The sequence below is a fragment of the Rana temporaria genome, chromosome 6 (assembly GCF_905171775.1).
Source record: "Rana temporaria chromosome 6, aRanTem1.1, whole genome shotgun sequence".
Classification (NCBI taxonomy): domain Eukaryota; kingdom Metazoa; phylum Chordata; class Amphibia; order Anura; family Ranidae; genus Rana; species Rana temporaria.
Window position 1 is genome coordinate 163611231 of NC_053494.1, and position 19362 is coordinate 163630592.

Here is a 19362-nt window from a genome sequence, read left to right on the forward strand (position 1 = left end):
GACTTCTATGGGTGGATGTAAACTTTGAATTAACTCGGCAACAAGGAGGAAAAACTTTATAGACCGTTTGACTCTCCCTTATGCTTGACACAAAATCACATTTAGGTTTAATTATTAATAATTTGTTACTGGTGGTGTCCTGGTGTGGCATTATGTTTCACCACATTTAGCATGGTAAGGGTAATCTCGCTGCTTGCTTCTGTGACATACAGTGGGGGAAATAATTATTTGATCTTCTACAGATTTTTTACGTTTTGCCCACTTACAAAGAAATGAAGGGTCTATCATTTTTATCATAGGTGTATTTTAAATTATAAAGACATATAGGTAGATTCACAAAGAGTTAGGCCGGCTTATCAGTAGATAAGCCGACCTAACTCTGAATCTACGCCGGCGTTTGTTTAAGTGTATTCTCAAACAGAGATGCACTTAAACAAAGCTAAGATAGGCCAGCTTGCACCGTTCTATCTTAGCTTGCAATGTTTCTGTTGTCCGCTAGATGGCGTTTCCATTGCGGCCGGCATAGATTATGTAAATGAGGGGATGCGCCGATTCACGAACGTACGCAGTGTAACGGACGTATGAACTATTCTGCCGGGACATCCTTTAATACTCCTACAGTGAGGTCTACAAAGAACTGCATGGCTCGTTACAATTGGATTTACCACATTGTATTCTGAGCTCAAAGGGTTAATTATACAAGGGACTTTTTCACTGCTGAATGCTAATATTCCCTTTACATAGCTAATGGACTCTTCTTTGTGTAGTAACAGCCTCCTGCCAGGTGTATGCTAACGTGATGATCTGTGAGTGTATCTTGTTCTAAAGCAGGGATATGCAATTAGCGGACCTCCAGCTGTTGCAGAACTACAATTCCCATGAGGCATAGCAAGACTCTGACAGCCACAAGCATGAACCCAGAGGCTGAGGCATGATGGGGACTTGTAGTTTTGCAACAGCTGGAGGTCCGCTAATTGCATATCCCTGTTCTAAAGGTTAATTGAATTCTATTGAGAAAGGAATGTGCCCGGCCAGGTCATGTTAAGTAGATCTCGGTGCCGGAACGTCTAGAGACTGATTGATTCAAGGAGATCATTGTGTTTGAGTTCTGGTAATGAAGAAATGTTTATAATTAGCTCAAAGAAGGTGATTGAAGCTTCCCCACGGTGTGATGTGTGGGTGGGGGCAGTTTGATTGTTCATGTGCCTTGAATACTGTATAAAATCTCAGAGTGAACCATTAAAAAGTCAGTCCTGCTTGACTCTGCAAACGTAGCCCGTCTCGTTTCTTGAAAGGGCGTTCGATGGGATATACCGGCGGTACCTGCATATCGCAGCTTGCCAGGGAAAAGGACTTCTCCAACAAGTGAGACCCTCTCACTACATGGGTAGCCGTTACACGCCAGGCCTACACCGTCGCATTACGTCGTTTCCGTAAGGGATAGGCCGCCTAAAGTTATTCCACCTATGAGGTGGAATAACGATGTTAAGTATGGCCGCCGTTCCCGCCGCGAGGTTCGATTTTTTTACGTCGTTTGCGCAAGTCGTCCGTGAATCGGGATTTACGTCGTTTACGTACACGTCAAAATCAATAGGCCCGTACGGCCTACTTAGCCGCAATGCGCACTGGGAAATGTAGTCGCCCGGCACATGCGCAGTGTCAAAAAACATCAAAAAACTTGAGGTCAAGCCTCATTTCCATACAACACGCCCCCCTCCAAGTCATTTAAAATACTCGCCCTTACGCCCGCTCGTTTTATTAGCAGGCAAGTGGTTTGAAAATTAGCCGAAAATTAGCAGGTAAGTGGTTTGAGAATCACTACTAGCCTAACTAATTTACGGCGGTGTAGCCTAAAAAGGCTAGGCTAGGCTAGGCCGCCCTAAAGTTAGGCGCCCCTACGTGAATCTACCTAATAATATCAACCAAAAATCCAGAAAAAAAATGCACGAAACAAATTTGTATAAATTGAGTTTTGTAGTTTAGTGAGAAAATTAAGTATTCGATTCCCAAGCAAAACATGATTTAGTCCATTGTTGGACAAACCCTTGTTGGCAAGCATAGAGGTAAAACGAATCTTGCATTTGGGTACCAGGTTTGCACACATCTCAGGAGGGAATTTGGTCCACTCTTCTTTACAGATCTTCTCTAAATCCTTAAGGTTTCTTGTCTGTCGCTTGGCAACTCGAAGTTTCAGCTCTCACCATCATTTTTTTTATAGGATTAAGGTCTGGAGACTGGCTAGGCCACTTCTTGAGACACTCCTTTGTTGCCTTGGCGGTATGTTTTGGGTCATTGTCATGCTGGAAGATGCATCTTCCGTGTTCTGGCTGAAGGAAGAAGGTTCTTAACCAACATTTTACAATACATTGCCCCGTCCATTGGCCCTTCAATGTGGCAACGTCGGCCTGTACGTTTTAGCAGAGAAACGGCCCCAAAGCATAATGTTTCCACCTCCGTACTTGACTATAGGGATGGTGTTCCCAGGGTCATAGTGAGCATTTGTGAGGTAATGCCAAGAGCTCAATTGTGGTCACATCTGACCACCGCACTTTCTTCCAATCCTTCTCTGACTCATTTAGATGTTCATTTGCAAACTTCAGACAGGCCTGTACATGTGCCTTCTTGAGGAGGGGAACCTTGCGGGTGCTGTAGGATTTCAATCAATGGCGGCGTATTGTGTTACCAATGGTTTGTTTGGTGACTGTGGTCTCACCTGCCTTAAAATCATTCACAGGCTCCTCCTGTGTAGTTTTGGGATGATCCCTCACTTTTCTCATGTACATTCTTACCCCATGAGGCAAAATCTTGCATGGAGCTCCAGACAGAGGGCAATTGATGTTTATTTTGTATTTCTTATATTTGCAAATAATTTCTCCAACAGTTGTCTCTGTCTCACCAAGCTTGGTGCTGATGGTCTTGTAGCCCATTCCAGCCTTGTACAGATCTACAATATTGTCCCTGATGTCCTTTGACAGCTCTTTTGTCTTGCTTATGATGAGGTTTGAATGGAAGAAAGATTCTGTGGACAGGTGTTTATTAATTAAAAAAAATATATATATATATACTGTGTTTGTTTGTGTGTGTATATATGTATGTATGTATGTATATATGTATATATATATATATATATATATATATATATATATATATATATATATATATATATATATATACATATACATAACGAGTTCGGAGCGCCTTCTTAAATTGACAGGACTAATCTGTGTGCCACATGAGCACATACTGTAGCCAGTTTATGGGAGCCAGAATTTTTGCTGGTTGGTCGGTGATCAAATATTTATTTTACTCACTGAACTGCAACTCAATTTATAACATTTGTATTGTATGTTTTCTTTTTTTTTTTCTGCATTTTTGGTTGATATTCTGTCTCTCTCATTTTAAAATACACGTATTACATCATTTATACATGATGACAATTATAGAACATTCATTTTTTTAAGTGGTCAAACTCCTAAAATCTGCAGGTGATTAAATCATTATTTTTCCCACTGTAACTCAGTCTGCATTTCATCTAAATTCAACATTGCTTTATGTTTTTAATTTGTATGTCTTATTTCTTCAGCTGATTGTCTGCATTGCAATGGTGTTATGGAACTTCATAATACAAGAGAGAAATGTGGTGGGACAGATCGTTGTGTTTGTAATCTTATACGGTGCCCTCTACAGTACATACTTGTGGACAGGTATTTTCATTACTTACTACATGGAACTTTTGGTAGATGTGTGCTCAATCAAAATGTATTTATCATTGGTTATAGGCATTGTACACTTTCAAATGTTTTTCTTTGTTTTTAACTATGTATTGGTGTAGTTTTATACCCTGTGTTTGTTTTCCTTACCTTGTAATGATGGGCTCACAGGTTGTGGCTGCAGTTTGTAGTGTCATGGCTAATCGATTCCCCTATGTATTTGTATTCATACAACTAGATAACTTCTTGTTTTCAGGTCACATAGGGTCCAGTGAATGCCTTGCCATTTCCACTGTGTTTCATCACATTAAAGCAGTTGTATTGTCCGCTTGGTCATTTTTACCTACAGGTAAGCCATAAGGCTTACCTGTAGGTAAAATGAATATCTCCTAAGCCTGCACAGTTTAGGAAATATTCACCTTTCATGCGATGCATACTAGCACATTATGCTATTGACTTGCGGTTTTTTTTTCCATTTTTTTTTTTTTTTGGCAGTTTACTGCTACTTTAAAGCTGACACATTTGTGATGCAAGACTGCATAATGATTTCTCTGTAAATTGCTCTGCCTGTTTGTGTCTGTTTCATATTTAATTACTATTTAGCTCTCACCTTCAGAGCACTAGATTCACTGCCCCAGGGACTGTGGGATATGCTTTTTTCTTCACAGGAAATGTTAAATCTTAGACTACAGACAGAAGTCATGATTAACCTGTGCAGTGCCATGTTGCATGCCTCATTTTTGAACAGAGACTGAAAATTCTGGCCAGCACTCCTCCTCTTCTTGGTCTATCACCATAGGAAGCTGCTTTCTATTGTGGCACACCTGTGGCATCAAGCCTGAGCCACGCTGCCTGTGTCCATAGACAAAGAAGGTTTTTTCTTGGCCCTGCCTCTTGCTCCCTCCTCACAGGATTTGACTAATGGTAGCAGGAACCAGTGGCTCCCGCTTTCTCAGTAAAGCCTGTGATAGAAGGGAGAGGTGCTACAGATGGGTACAGCACTGGATCAAGTGAAGGCTCAGGTAAGTACAAAAGAGGGGTAGCGAGGGGGTGATACTAATGCCTAAACATTTTTTACCTTTGTGCAAGGCATGCATTAGTTTAAAACAAGTTTAGGCTTTAGAACCACTTTAAGGAATGTTTTTAAATTTTAAAAAGAATCAATATATTTCTTGAATTGACCACATATATTTACTAGAATACAATATTAATCTAAGAACTATAGCACAGTAGAGCCTACATTTCTCTTTATTTATATGTTGGTCATTATTTTAAAACTGAAAGAATTATTATAAACAATATATAAATGTTGGCACATGGTTTTATTTCCAGGTCTTCTCTCGTTATCACTATTTCTACTAAAGAAGAGAGAAATTGGGAACATTCATGTAGTGGTAATAGCTTTAGCTGGTTGGGGGTAAGTATCCAGTAGCAATGTATTTGGATATAGCATGTGTGGTATATGTGATAACAATTTTTAGAAAGAATTCCACTCATATTGGATATGTGACAGCTATAGTGACTTAAAGTATCTCCACGTTTCTTGAGGGAAAAAAAACAATCCCCTGGGTGATCAATGTACATTGCAAGGATATTATGTTTATGATGATTATTATTATTATTATTATTATTATTATTATTATTATTATTATACAAGATTTATATAGCGCCAACAATTTGGGCAGCACTTTTATTTTAACAAACTTCAGCAGTCAGGAAGTCTGGGATCAAGTCTGCTGTTCATACATATCATTAATAGACTCCCAAACTGATCTTTGGTGTCACTTGGGTCCAGGAAGGGCCCCAGTATGTGTGTTTAATAAAATTGCATTATGGTTATTAAACTTTTTTTTTTTTTTTCCTTTTTCCAACCAGCATTCCTTTCTTGGTGGTATGCGTGCTTCTGAGTGTAGGGGAACGTGATGTAGACAACATTGATTCTGCTTTCTTTTATGGGAAGCCTCAGGTAAGACTAGAAGATACAAATGTAAAACGACACTTGCTTTTTTGCACATTTATGTGACAGTGTATGTGTAAGGAGGCCCCCACCCACTGATACCCACCTTTCCAGTGCTCTGTTGCCCTCCTGCTGGCTCCGGGGTGCATAGGGAGCACGTGACTACCTACCATGTGACGGTGCTCAGGTCAAGCAGTCAAGCTCTAGGCCCGAGCATGGTCACACAAGGGAGAATGTACATCATTGATGTCCTTGGTGTCCAACACCAACTAAAAAATTGAAATTTTGGTACCGGTTGTGATGACGGACAATGTCATTGGAGTCAGGAGAAGACTGTCAGGGTGGGTATCAGTGGGTGGGGTGGAGAATGACAAAGTGATAGTGTCTTTTCAATAATTTAAACTAGGGTTGTCCCGATACCACTTTTTTAGGGCCGAGTACAAGTACCGATACTTTTTTACTTTTTTTCTTTTTTTTTTTTTTTGTAGATACTTTTTTTCATGTACTCGCCAATACCGATACTTTTTTTTAAAATGTGTCCCCACAAATGCAGCCATGTCCCCCACAAATGCAGCCATGTCCCCAAAGAGAAAGCCAAGCCCTCTCTCCTGCCGCCTTCACCTAGTTGATCAGCGTGGGGAATATTGCAGCTTTCATTTGAATAGATGTGTGTTCCCCCACCGCGCCTCGTCATATATAGCCCCCCCCTTGTCCGGGGACTTTGATAGACAGATCATCCATCCAATCCTGGGATGGGTGATCTGTCTATCAAAGTGCCCCGGACAAGGGGGAGGGGCTATATATGACGAGGCGCGGCGGGGGAACACACAGCTATTCAAATTAAAGCTGTATTGTTCCCCGCGCTGATCAACTAGACCGCGGCGGCGGGGAGGAGGTCTTGGCTTTCTCTTTGAGGACTGCTCTGCTCCGCTCTCCGCCCCCTCTCCGCCCGCCCTCTCTCTGAAAAAAAAAAAAGTATCGGGTGAAGCATCGGGAGCATTTACGCGAGTACAAGTACTCGCGCAAATGCTCAGTATCGGTACCGATACCGATACTAGTATCGGTATCGGGACAACCCTAATTTAAACCAATAAACTGTGCGTGTGTGAGGGGTCCACAAATGGAAGGGGGTGGAACTAGTTAATATTTTTTCCTTGGAATCTTAGTCTATAACAGGTAAACTATTATAACCTCCTTCTAGTAATTTCTCTTCGTACAATATCACAATGACTCCTCTTACAATACGAGGAGCTTGGATCACAGATAGGGGTTAAAAAAAACGACCTCAGCTGAATAAAGTATAACATCACTTTTCTCTGTTTTGATGCAGATCATCAGCACAGCAGTAATCTTGTCTGTTAGTATACTGCTGTCTGGTGTTTGTCTTATGTGCATGAGTAGAAATGAACAAGATGGCAACTACCAGGTGCTGAATCAGTCCTCGCATAGCAGCAGTAACAGAACAACAGATGTTTCAGTTGAATCCAAGCCAGACAGTCCTGTCGGATCAAGTGCACCTTCTACTTTTAGACCGGGTAGGCAAAGGCTTTATGGCAGTAAACCACGTTCATTGTCGTTAAAAACTAGTTTACATGTATTATTATGTTTCAAATATACAAAAGACTGTAATATTGACACTTAACTGTGGAAAAAATAAACTAGAACTACACGAGGGTGCGCTTCCCTACGCACCAAAAGGCCTCTAAATAGCCTGGAGCCTTTATACTGAATGTAAGACGATATAATAACCCTCATATGGTCTATATGTGAATATCAAGAGCAGTTTCACCAAGCTTTACCAATTAATTTGGTAGGTGTAAATATTACCACATAGTGGTTCATATATAGTGGCATTGACCTCACCCTATACATGGTTTGGTCATTTACATACCTTTTATGATTTATAATAAAGGTTAATGGGATTTTAAAGTCTCTTTTTCCCTATAAAAATAACAAACATGTTCTACTTACCTGCTCTGTGCAGTCGATTTGCACAGAGCAGCCCGGATCCTCCTCTTCTGTGATCCTGGCCCCTCCTTCCTGTTCATTGCCCCGACAGCAAGCAGTTTGCTATGGGGGCACCCGAGTCGAGTCATTCAGACACAGAGCCCTGACCCAGCCACACACCCTCTCTAGCCTGATTGGCTAGCAGCCAATGGCGCCGTTGCTGTGTCTCAGCCTATCAGTAGGGAGAATCTTGGACCGCTGAGACACGAGTGGATAAAACTGGACTTGAGAGAGGGACCTCAGGTAAGTGTTAGGGGGGGCTGAGAAGAGGCTGCTGCACACAGAAAACTTTATCTAGAATGCATTAAGATTAGAATTTTTTTTCTGCCTTTACAACCACTTTGAATTTTAGATAAGTGGCCTTTTGGTGCGTAGGGAAGCACGTCCTTGTCCCGTTCTATTAATTATGTTGGCCTGACATATTCTGCTGCAGTTTACAGAGGACACTGAACCATTCGCATCAATTTTTTGGAGTGAAAATTTGGGTGGGAGCTAAATAACCTACTTGAATGTTTTTCAAGTAGGAAATTGTAGTGCCCTAAGGAGATCGACATAAGAACGTACAAACTTCATGCATTTGGCACCTGGTGGGAATAAAAACCAAGTGCATGAAGCCCCATAATTTGTAATTTTTTTAGGCCTTTAGGTGGTCAAAAGCTGTTTTACAAACTTTTTAGTCCTACCGCAGCAACAGGATATAGACATGGAAGACCCCATGTGGTCCCTTCAATAGAATGATTCTTGAGGTAGCATTGCTGTATCGTTATGCATAAACTGCACCACTAGCCTTGGCTTTTGCTCCTGTGGAAGTTTAGTGAGAGGGGGAAGAAAAAACCCTGCAGCCTGAATCCATTTTTGATGTAAAATATACATGTCACTAACATTAGCATGTAATAAGAATTAATTAAACAAGGTTACGTTTACTGAAAACGCAATATGCCAAAACCATGAGTAGATCCAGAGATGAAAGAAATTTGGATTATTATGCAAATACCACCTTTTTCTGTAAAAGTTGAGTTTGGTGCGACCAAGTTTTTCTTTTACAGGTAAAGGCATGATTTGCATTCAACTTTGTGTCTGGATCTGCAGATCATTTTTGAGCTGCAGTTTTCATATTGTAGACTGGGTGTAATTTTTAGGCTTCATTTCCATGGACGTTTTTGGACGTTTTTACAGCCACTTTTCTGAGCTTTTTTTGCAGCTTAAAAACGGCTCTCCATGTTAGTCTATAGCCTCATGCCCACCATGACGTTTTTGAAGAAGGAAAATCACCGCTCAAGGTGGGTCTGCTATAGGGTCATACACAGGTGTAGGATTCCAAGGGTGCTGGCAGTGCACTAGGCAAGCATTGGCGTAAAATGAAGGATGGATGGCCGCACTCCAAACCAAACAGGTTGTCTTTATTTAAACGAACAGCAAAAACATACCGGATCACAGCAACAGAAACAGGAGGATAACCGACGTTTCGCACTAACTTAGTGCTTATTCATGGCCAATGACGTTTTTGAGCTGTAGATGGCTGAGCCGTTTTTAAGCTGCAAAAAAAACCCCAGGACCAGTGCGTTCTGAAGCTCCAGCCTTAGGGCTGTAAAAACGGCAGACATTAAAAAACGCTCAAAAACGTTTTTTGTTTTTTTTTTAAACATGGACAGGCGTTTTTAAGCTGTAAAAAAGGCTTAAAAAAAGTGGCTGTAAAAGCGTCCATGGAAATGAAGCCTAAAGGATATTTTTGCAGGTAAAAAAAATATGCATTTACTATTTTATTTTGTAGGATCCTGGAAAGCATTGCACCTGTGATCAGCAAATCACTGCATCCATGCAGGTCTCCTGCAGACTGTCAGTGTAACCTGTCTGCCCGCAGATCATATGGGCAGACAGTTTGACAAAGACTCCATGAACTACTTACCAGCGCCGTGGTGGGTAGTTCATTAAGAACTACAGGCCGACAGCCGCACAGGCTCCTATCAGTGACAGCAGGTACGGAGAGATGATCTGCTGTCACAGGGAGTGGGGGGGATCGGGGAACATGTTAAGTGTTTCCCCCCCGAAAATAGCCGGTAGGGGTTTTTATGGTACAGCAGTATTGCTGAATTTTACTGAATTGTTAAACTTGGCACCTAGCATGCTGTGGAGACATCAAATGTTCATTAGAAACCTTTTACTAAGAAGTATGCTGTAACACTGTAAAAAAAACTGTTAGTCTCAGGAAACCAAAAACATTTGTATCTAAGAAAATTGTATTGCAGCGGTTTCTGTGGAAAATACAGTAGGCCTTTCTATTGCATTGGCTGCAGAGCAGTAATAACAGTGTGTGCTGTCTCCTCTGAACAGAGATGTGTGCATGTGGTCAGGAGAACGGAAATGTGTGCCAGCCTGTGGACTCTGCAGATGTTCTGAATATAAATGAGGTTCCCAGCATAGAGGAAGGTACAGTATGCAGACTGTCGTGTTTACATGCTAGCTAGAAAACCCTTGCAGCGTTTTTTCCACACGCTTTATAACCTTTTATGCTTTCTTTAACTAAAATATATGGTAAGGTAGCTTTCATACTGGGGCGGTGAGGGCGTCAGCGGTAAAGCGCCACTAGTTTTAGCGGCGCTTTACCGGCGATTTTTGGCCACTAGTAGGGCGCTTTTAACCCCCGCTAGCGGGCAAAGAATAGAGCCCGGTTAGCGCCGCTTTTCACGTGCTTCGGCAGCGCTTCACATTCATTTCAATGGACAGGGGCAGTGGAGGAGCGGTGTATGCACCTCTCCTCCACTGTCCCAAAGATGCTGCTTGCAGGACTTTTTCTAACGTCCTGCAAGTGCACCGCTCCAGTAGAGCTGCACGATTAATCGTGGAGAGAATCGCGATCTCGATTCTCCCCGCCCGCGATCTCACCGCGTGATGACCTGCGATTCTTTTGTGTAACCGCCGGTTCCACGTAACAAGCGTGGAACGCAAATGGCGCCGATATCGGAACCGACGTCGGCAGCCTGCGCCGCTGGATGGATGCCTGGGCTTCTCTCACAGTTCTGTACAACTGTAGTGTGTATCCATGCGCCACCCAATGGTTGCTGGAGGTACTGCTTCTGATGTATGAAAAAGAGACCAGTGATATGTCTATAAATGTTAAAGACCATATAACTCCTATAAAAAAAAGCAGAATCAAAGTTTGATTCTGCTTTTTTTATAGGAGTTATATGGTCTTTAACATTATAGACATATCACTGGTCTCTTTTTTATATATATTCATATTTTCAGATAAATTACAGGTTTATTTATTTATTTATTGGGGGGGGGGGGGGGTTCTGGCATTCAGTTTTTGAGAATCGTGAGAGAATCGTGATCTTTAGTCTAAGCAAAAGAATCGCGATTCTCATTTTGACCAGAATCGTGCAGCTCTACGCTCCAGCTTTCACACTGGAGTGACAGGTGAGGCACTTTGCAGGCACTGTTTTTAGCGCTAAAATGCCTATAAAGTGACTCCGTGTGAAAGTGGCCTAATTATTTAGCTGGGAATTTGAGAATCTGGTGCATTCTAACAGTGGTGATGAGAGAAAACTTTTTGAGGGGGGGAGAGGTGTTACAGAACGCATCCACACAAAACAAGATATTGTTTTAAAATGAGGAGCTGTAATTAAGAAAAGGTTTCTTCCAGTCAAAATTGAAGGTTATATCTGGTTATCATACAGGGGATATAGCCTGCATGTCCAGGGATTCCTCCCCCCCCCCCTCCATGCCTAAAGCCCATCGGCCTTTTTAAAGGTCCAGTCAGACTTTGCAAATTAGGTGCTAATTACATATTAGTAAAAATCCAACTTCTCCAGGGCTTCAGTTTTGCCTCATCAGAGCAGCCTGTCATTCAGGCAGATAAACCCTTACTAATATTTTTTCTAATGCCTCTTTGTTTCTTTATTAAAACTTTTACTGTAGATAAATCACCTGTTCATCCTGCCAGTCGCTCATCCCTTTTGGATCTTTGTGGCAACAATCTGCAAGCTTATAGAGCCTCTGCATCATTGCCACCACAGTGCGCATGCTCCCCTTTTGTACTAGGTAAATCCTGTCCACAGCTTAATGGTAATCTTTTTACTGCTGAAGTCGGCACAGCCTAGGTCAGAGGCGGGGCAAAGACATAGCGAGTGAGTTGTGTGTCTTTTCAGGCGGCTTCTCTTTTTTTTTTTTTTTTTTTTTAACACTTTCTCTGTAAACCAACTTTTGCTGGTGTTCACTCTCCTTGAGATGTGGGCAAACTATCTGGGTTTATATCCACTTTAAAGCAGTTCTCCAGTATGTAACAAATTAAAAGTCAGCAGCTACAAATCCTGTAGCTGCTGACTATTAATAATAGGACACTTACATGTACATGGATCTAGCACCGTCCTCACCTGGGCTAGATTTTCACTGGCATCTTAAGTGTTGCCACTCGTCTGTGACAGCTTGCAGCTAGTTGCCCACTGCGCTTTGTAAATGGTCCTGCAGTCTTCTGGGACCTGTGACGTGTCCCAGAAGACTGCAGGGAGGGGGAGAGGAGAACTTTGTCTAGGCGATCGAAGTGGGAGTGGGTACCTGTAAAAACTAGATACCCCCCCCAGCAAAAATGACTTGCCAAATTCGGTAGGGGGGGGTTAGGGGGTCAAAGCGGAACTTCACCTTTGGGGGTGAAGATCCACTTTAAAATTTGTGCTTCACCTTTGCCTGTTTACTTATTCTTGGATACTAAGGGCCAGATTCTGGTAGAAGTGCGGCGGCGTAACTCATCATAGATACTTTACACCGCCGCAAGTTTTCATCGCAAGTGCCTGATTCACAAAGCACTTGCGATGAAAACTACGCCGGTGGCGCATGCTCCGTTAACTCCCGCCGTGCTTTGCGCGCCGTGACGTCATTTTTCCGAATGGCAACGCGCATAGCGTAATTCCGTATTCCCGGACGGCTTACGCAAACAATGTTATTTTTTAAATTTCAACGCGGGAACGAAGGCCATACTTTAGACAGCAATACGTTTGCTGACTAAAGTTAGGGCACCAAAAACGACGACTAACTTTGCGACGGGAAACTAGACTAGCGGCGACGTAGCGAACGCGAAAATCCGTCGTGGATCCGCCGTAACTCCTAATTTGCATACCCCACGCTGGTTTACGACGCGAACTCCCCCCAGCGGCGGCCACGGTACTGCATCCTAAGATCCGACAGTGTAAAACAATTACACCTGTCGGATCTTATTGAATCTGGCCCTAAGTATCCCTCCAGCAGTGATGGGAATACCCCAAGCTAGCCCCAGGTTGCTGGGTATTGCTCTGACCTCGAGGGCACATTTTCTCCATGCCTGCTCTTAATAAGTCATCACTTTATAGGCTATGTGGTGTAATTGTGCCCATTCTTTCCACAAGCACATGAATGTCTGAGTCGCTGCAACTCTCAGAGATGTCCTCTTTCCCAGGAAGAGCAACAACACCTGCACAGCGGAGACAGACAGATTGCCAGACATGTATTACTCTGCCTACTTCTCATTGTTGGCCTATTTGCTGTAAGTTGATTATATTGGCACCTTTCTGGGATGAGTTGTATAATGCTAACATTTGCACTAAGTGGTGCTTTTATTGGGTGTATGCTACCCAAGTTGATCTGATGCATATTCCAAAACCTATATGTATTAGAATGAAGGAGGTTTCCAAAAAATGTAAATTTAAAAATGAACTCCGGCTTCAGTCCTTCCCTATTCCTTTAAATGGTGGAGTATTTCCTTGAGCTTAACCATTCCTTCAAATAATTAAATAAGGTGTTTGTTATGTTCTGGGGATGGCCTTCACATGTTTGTTTATCACTTTACACCACACCTATGATCTCTATCTTGGAAGCATGAGCACTAAATATGAATTATTTTCCATTTGTAATGAGTAGCAATAAAACTCTTTGATATAAATAGATCTTTAAATGAGATCAGACCTGATTTAAATCCAAACACACTGCCAGCACCCAAGCACTAATGATTTGGATCAGACACAGATCAGAGAATTCTACTTATACACGGAACCATTTCCTGTGATGTGATTATCCTATTCCAGGTCTTGCTGCTCCCTTCTGATCAGGGAAATCTTCAAACAGAACTAAAATCATAAAAAGAGAAAATGCACCAATCTTGTGCATCATCTTCATACGTTGCCTTGACAAGTATGTGTACAAGCTGGTTAGCTCTGAAAAAGAGGGCTTGTTCCTGGAAACACATCGGCCAATGTGAATCTGCAGGATATTGCTGTAGGAATACGTCTATTGACTATACCTGTGATGGAGAGTTAGGGGATGCATGTCATTTTAGCACTTTTGTCAGCATTTTATTGTATTTTTTTTGAATAAAGTAGTAATGTGATGCATTAGGTTGACCTCTATTTGTATGATTTTGGATCTGACCTGATCTAAAAACTACCTTTTTTAAAGAGACTCTTACTTTCATAATACTGAAAGTTTGTGATGGATTTGAAGTGCAGGCATCCAGGCACATACCTACAGCAGCTTTCAGTATCCTCTGATTCACCCAAATATCAAGCCCTCACATTCCAATTGACCCATTACACAAATGGCCTACACCACTGACCAATAGAAATATGTGCAAGGCAGGAGGGTGCAAGCGTGCTTCAACACTAAGGCCATTTACACGATTGGAAATTCCGTCAAGAAAAGTCAGATGTGAGCTTTTGGATGAAAATTCCGACCGTGTGTATGCTCCATCGGACTTTTGCTGTTGAATTTCAGCCAACAAATGATTGAGAGCTGGTTCTCAAATTTTCTGACGGAAAAAATTCCTATCGGAAAATCCGATCGACTGTAGCAATTCTGACGCATGCTCGGAAACAGTTCGACGCATGCTCGGAAGCATTGAACTTGATCTTCTCGGCTTGTAATAGTGTTGTACGTCACCGCGTTGTGGACAATCGAAAGTTCAGAGAACTTTTGTGTGACTGTGTGTATGCAAGCCAAGCTTGAGCAGAATTCCGTCTGAAAAACTGATCGTGTGTATGCGGCATAAGAGAATGTGCTGAGGTTTTGTCCCGATCAGAACAATAATGCAAAAATGCAGGCACCATGTAGTAGCCTTCATTTTGTTCCTTTTGTCCCTGTGGAACCCCCTTTAACCTTATTCCCAAGGCTGCACCCAGGGCCTCGACTCCTTCCACTAGTTCAGATTGAACCCTGTTCTTACCTGGAAACCAATCTCTGTGTATTCAACTGTCAAAATAGCAGAATGTATTTGGCAAACTTGTTAGTTAAATGAAAAAGGGGAGTTTAATATTGATTCGGATACATGATGTGGACCTGTGTACAGCCTGGAACTAAGAACTGTGAAGGCTTCAGAGGACCACAATAATTAATATAAAGACACCACAAGGTGCCTGCACATATCGGTACTTTTAGTTTTGGCATCATTTTAGCAGGTTAAGTTCACTTTGAGGACTTGCTTTATGTTCGAGTAGCTTGAGAACATACAGACTAAAGTAAAGTGCAAATAAACAGGCAGTGCAAAAAAAGACCAAACAGGCTGACTCAACAACCAATTAACTGAATGGATAAGTGTTGCTGGAAGGGCGTATTTCAGGTTTTCTTCATTGCCTAGAAAGTCGAGAATGTTATGTCTTTTACCTGCTGAGAAAACTGTTCAGGAAGGATTTTCATGCAAAACCTTTTATTCTCACCATTTTTTTTTTTTTCTTCTACAGAATGTATCCAGCTGCTTCTGGTGGCTGTTTAATCTGGTGCCAGGGAGACTGTACGTTGAGCTTCAGTTCTTTTGTGCTGTGTTTAATTTTGGCCAAGTAAGTAATCATTTGTTTCCCATGGAAATCGCACTCTTTGGCTTGGGTAAAATTTGAGCTATTTTAATTTAATTTATCTTTTCATGTGACAACACTGAAGAAATTACACTTTGCTACAATGTAAAGTAGTGAGTGTACAGCTTGTATAACAGTGTAAATTTGCTGTCCGCTCAAAATAACTCCACACACAGCCATTGATGTCTAAACCACTGGCAACAAAAGTGAAAATTTCCAAATTGGGTCCAAAGTGTCAATATTTTTTTGTGTCCCATTATTTTCCAGCACTGCCTTAACCCTCTTGGGCATGGAGTTCACCAGGGCTTCACAGGTTGCCACTGAAGTGCTCTTTTTTACTCATCAATGACGACATCACAGAGCTGATGGATGTTGGAGACCTTGCGCTCCTCCAGCTTACGTTTGAGAATGCCCCACAGATGCTCAACAGGGTTTAGGTCTGGAGACATGCTTGGCCAGTCCATCACCTTTACCCTTCTTTAGCAAGGCAGTGGTCGTCTTGGAGGTGTGTTTAATACTGCCCTGCGGCCCAGTCTCCTTGGGAGGGGATCATGCTCTGCTTGGAGGTATGTTGGAATACTGCCCTGCGACCCAGTCTCCTTGGGAGGGGATCATGCTCTGCTTCAATATGTCACAATACATGTTGGCATACATGGTTCCCTCAACAAACTATAGTTCCCAAGTGTTGGCAGCACTCATGCAGCCCCAGACCATGACACTCCCACCACCATGCTTGACTGTAGGCAAGACACGCTTGTCTTTGTACTCCTCACCTGGTTGCCGCCAGACATGCTTGACACAATCTGAACCAAATACGTTTATCTTGGTCTCATCAGACTCCATCAGACTGGTTCCAATAATCCATGTCCTTAGTCTGCATGTTTTCAGCAAACTGTTTGCGAGCTTTCTTGTGCATCATCTTTAGAAAAGGCTTCCTTCTGGGACGACAGCCATGCAGACCAAATTTGATGCAGTGTGCAGCGTATGGTCTGAGCACTGACATGCTGTCCCCCCACCCCTTCAACCTCTGAAGCAATGCTTTCAGCACTCGTATGTCTATTTCCCCAAATGTAACCTCTGGATATGACACTGAGCATGTGCACTCAACTTCTTTGGTCGACCATGTGGAGGCCTGTTCTGACTGGAACCTGTACTGTCAAACCGCTGTATGGTCTTGGCCACTGTGGTGAAGCTCAGTTTCAGGGTCTTGGCAATCTTCTTATAGCCTAGGCCATCTTTATGTAGAGCAATAAAAAAAAAATCAGATCCTCAGAGTTCTTTGTCATGAGGTGCCATGTTGAACTTCCAGTGACCAGTATGAGAGTGTGAGAGCGATAACACCAAATTTAACACACCTGCTCCCCATTCACACTTGAGACCTTGTAACACTAACAAGTCACATGACACCAGGGAGGAAAAATAGCTAATTGGTCTCAATTTGGACATTTTTACGTAGGGGTGTACTGACTTTTGTTGCCAGCAGTTTAGACATTAATGTATTGAGTGTATTGAGTTATTTTGAGGGGACAGCTAATTTACACTGTTTTACAAGCTTTACACTCACTACATTACATTGTAGCAAAGTGTAATTTCTTCAGTGTTGTCACATCAAAAGATATAATAAAATATTTACAAACAATGTGAGGGATGCACTCACTTGTGAGATACTGTATATCTTTAGTGAGACCTCATTTAGAATGCTGGAGTTGATTTACTAAAACTGAGTGCAAAATGGGAGGAGTTTACTCACTTTTGAGAGATACTGTGTGTGCGTAAGTGGCTGGGAAACCTTTAAAACCAGGAATGCCATGGCTTACAGAACATGAGTTTTTCCTGTGAACACTCTTTATAGAAGAACTAACATTGGCTGTATTATTATTTATGAAAATAACTAGAATTCTGTGCAGCCAGATCTCAGAGTGCTTGTTGGCTGAGAGGTACTTAGTAATGACTGTTTGGGTTACATAATGCTTTCTATATTTGTGACACATGAAAGATCCTATGGGCGGGGAGGGGTGTACTTGTCTAGCATTCCAAACAGGTATGCAAAAGAGCTTCCCAGATTACTGACAAAATACAGTGGGTTGGCGATATGCACTACAACTTTGCCTTGGTAAAAAACTGGAGCTCTGAGCAGGTTGGCAGTTTTCCCTGTATGCATTTTAAAGCTAAATTTTCATTCTAGAAAGGAGTATAACTTTAAACAACCAGTAAGAATTTGTTTACTGGGAGAGGTTTAGACTGTTGGCTACCATGTGTACAACACATTTTTTGCAAGACCGTTGCAATAGGTACGTTGCGCCACTGTTAAATGCTACCTGAGCTTGTATAATCAGTAAGCTTATGCCTTTGTTTAGCAACAGGCTGTCATTTAATTGAAAACCTGTTGACTGAAGCTGCTTGTAATGATCGCAGTTATCAGCTAATAGATTTGAGATTAAATGTCAGCCTGTTGGTAACCAAGACACTCGACTCCTTCCATATCCGCTCACGTATAGTACTTGTGCTGCCCTATCTTCTGCAGTTTCACTCAGCTCCCTCACACTGCATGGACACCATTGTCTGGCACATGTACTAGGCAAGTATAGGGAAGACGTGTTGCTGCAGGGGCAAAATAAAACTTAGTTGGGGCTATGTGGCTTTGGAGGTGGCGATGGCAGGGATTCGCATACATTTTCTGTTTTATTACATTGTTTATTCTCTATAGGGTTTCCTGTCATTTGCCATTTTTGGATTGGACAAACACTTGATTATTCTTCCATGCAAGAAAAGGTATATCTTACAATATTTTTGGGGGAATTGTATGCAGTGTTTTAAAATACCTGGAATAGTTGAAGTTCCAACCAATTGACTTGTTGATTTCATAATATCTTTTAAGAAGATTTACAGTCAGATCCATATATATATTTCAGGTATTTACTAAGCCTATTCAAGCTATTGTTATATAATGCATATGGGCTGAAAGTGCACACTCTCGGGTTTAATTTGAGGGTATATACATCCAAAAGGAGGAAGGGTTTAGGCATTGTAGACTAGCCAACCCCCTTTTTTCAAGGTGCCAAAGGACAATTGAATCAAAAGCTGTTTCATGGCCAGGTGTGTACTACTCCTTAATTTTTTCTTCATTAAGCAGGTAAAAGGTCTGGAGTTGATTATAAGTGTGGTATTTGCATTTGGAATCTATTGCTGCGAACCTACATCATGCATTCAAAGGAGCTGTCTATGTAAGTGAAACAGGCCGTTGTAAAACTAAACAAATCCATCAGAGAGATGGCAGCAACATTGGGAGTGGCCAAATCAATCGTTTGGTACATTCTGAGGAAAGAAGAACGCACTGTGAGCTCAGCAACATAAAAAGGCCTGGATGTCCACGGAAGACAACAGTGGTGGATGATTGCAGGATCCTCTTTATGGTAAAGAAAAACCCATTCACAACATCCAGACAAGTGAAGGACACTCTCCAGGAGGTGGGCGTATCATTGTCAAAGTCTACAATCAAGAGAAGACTTCACAAAAGCAAATGCAGAGAGCTTGCCACAAGGTACAAACCATTCATAAGCCTGATTAGACTTTGCCAAAAAACATCTTAAAAAGCCAGACCAGTTCAGGAAAATTATTCTTTGGACGGATGAAACTAAGATTAATCTGTACCAGAATGACGGGAAGAAAAAAGTGTGGAGAAGGCTTGGAACAGCTCATGATCTAAAGCACACAACAACATCTGTAAAACATGTTGGAGGCAGTGTGATGGCATGGGCATGCATTGCTTCCAGTGGCACTGGGTCATTTGGTATTTATTGATGATGTGACAGAAGCAGCTGGATGAATTCTGCAGTGTTTAGAGATATACTGTGCGCCCAGATTCGGCCAAATGCAG

At 42.0% G+C, this 19362-nt stretch overlaps 1 protein-coding gene across 2 annotated transcripts in view; it reads left to right on the plus strand.

Moving 5' to 3' along the window:
• GPR155 (G protein-coupled receptor 155) overlaps positions 1-19362 on the plus strand; it is a 75847-nt gene that overhangs the window by 44727 nt on the left and 11758 nt on the right. For both annotated transcript variants that reach the window (XM_040357717.1, XM_040357718.1), the window contains exons 7-14: positions 3584-3704; positions 5043-5127; positions 5586-5676; positions 6998-7202; positions 10006-10101; positions 13053-13189; positions 15375-15470; positions 18193-18257. In XM_040357717.1, the coding sequence (XP_040213651.1) occupies positions 3584-3704; positions 5043-5127; positions 5586-5676; positions 6998-7202; positions 10006-10101; positions 13053-13189; positions 15375-15470; positions 18193-18257 (896 nt within the window). The remainder of the gene's footprint in view (positions 1-3583; positions 3705-5042; positions 5128-5585; positions 5677-6997; positions 7203-10005; positions 10102-13052; positions 13190-15374; positions 15471-18192; positions 18258-19362) is intronic.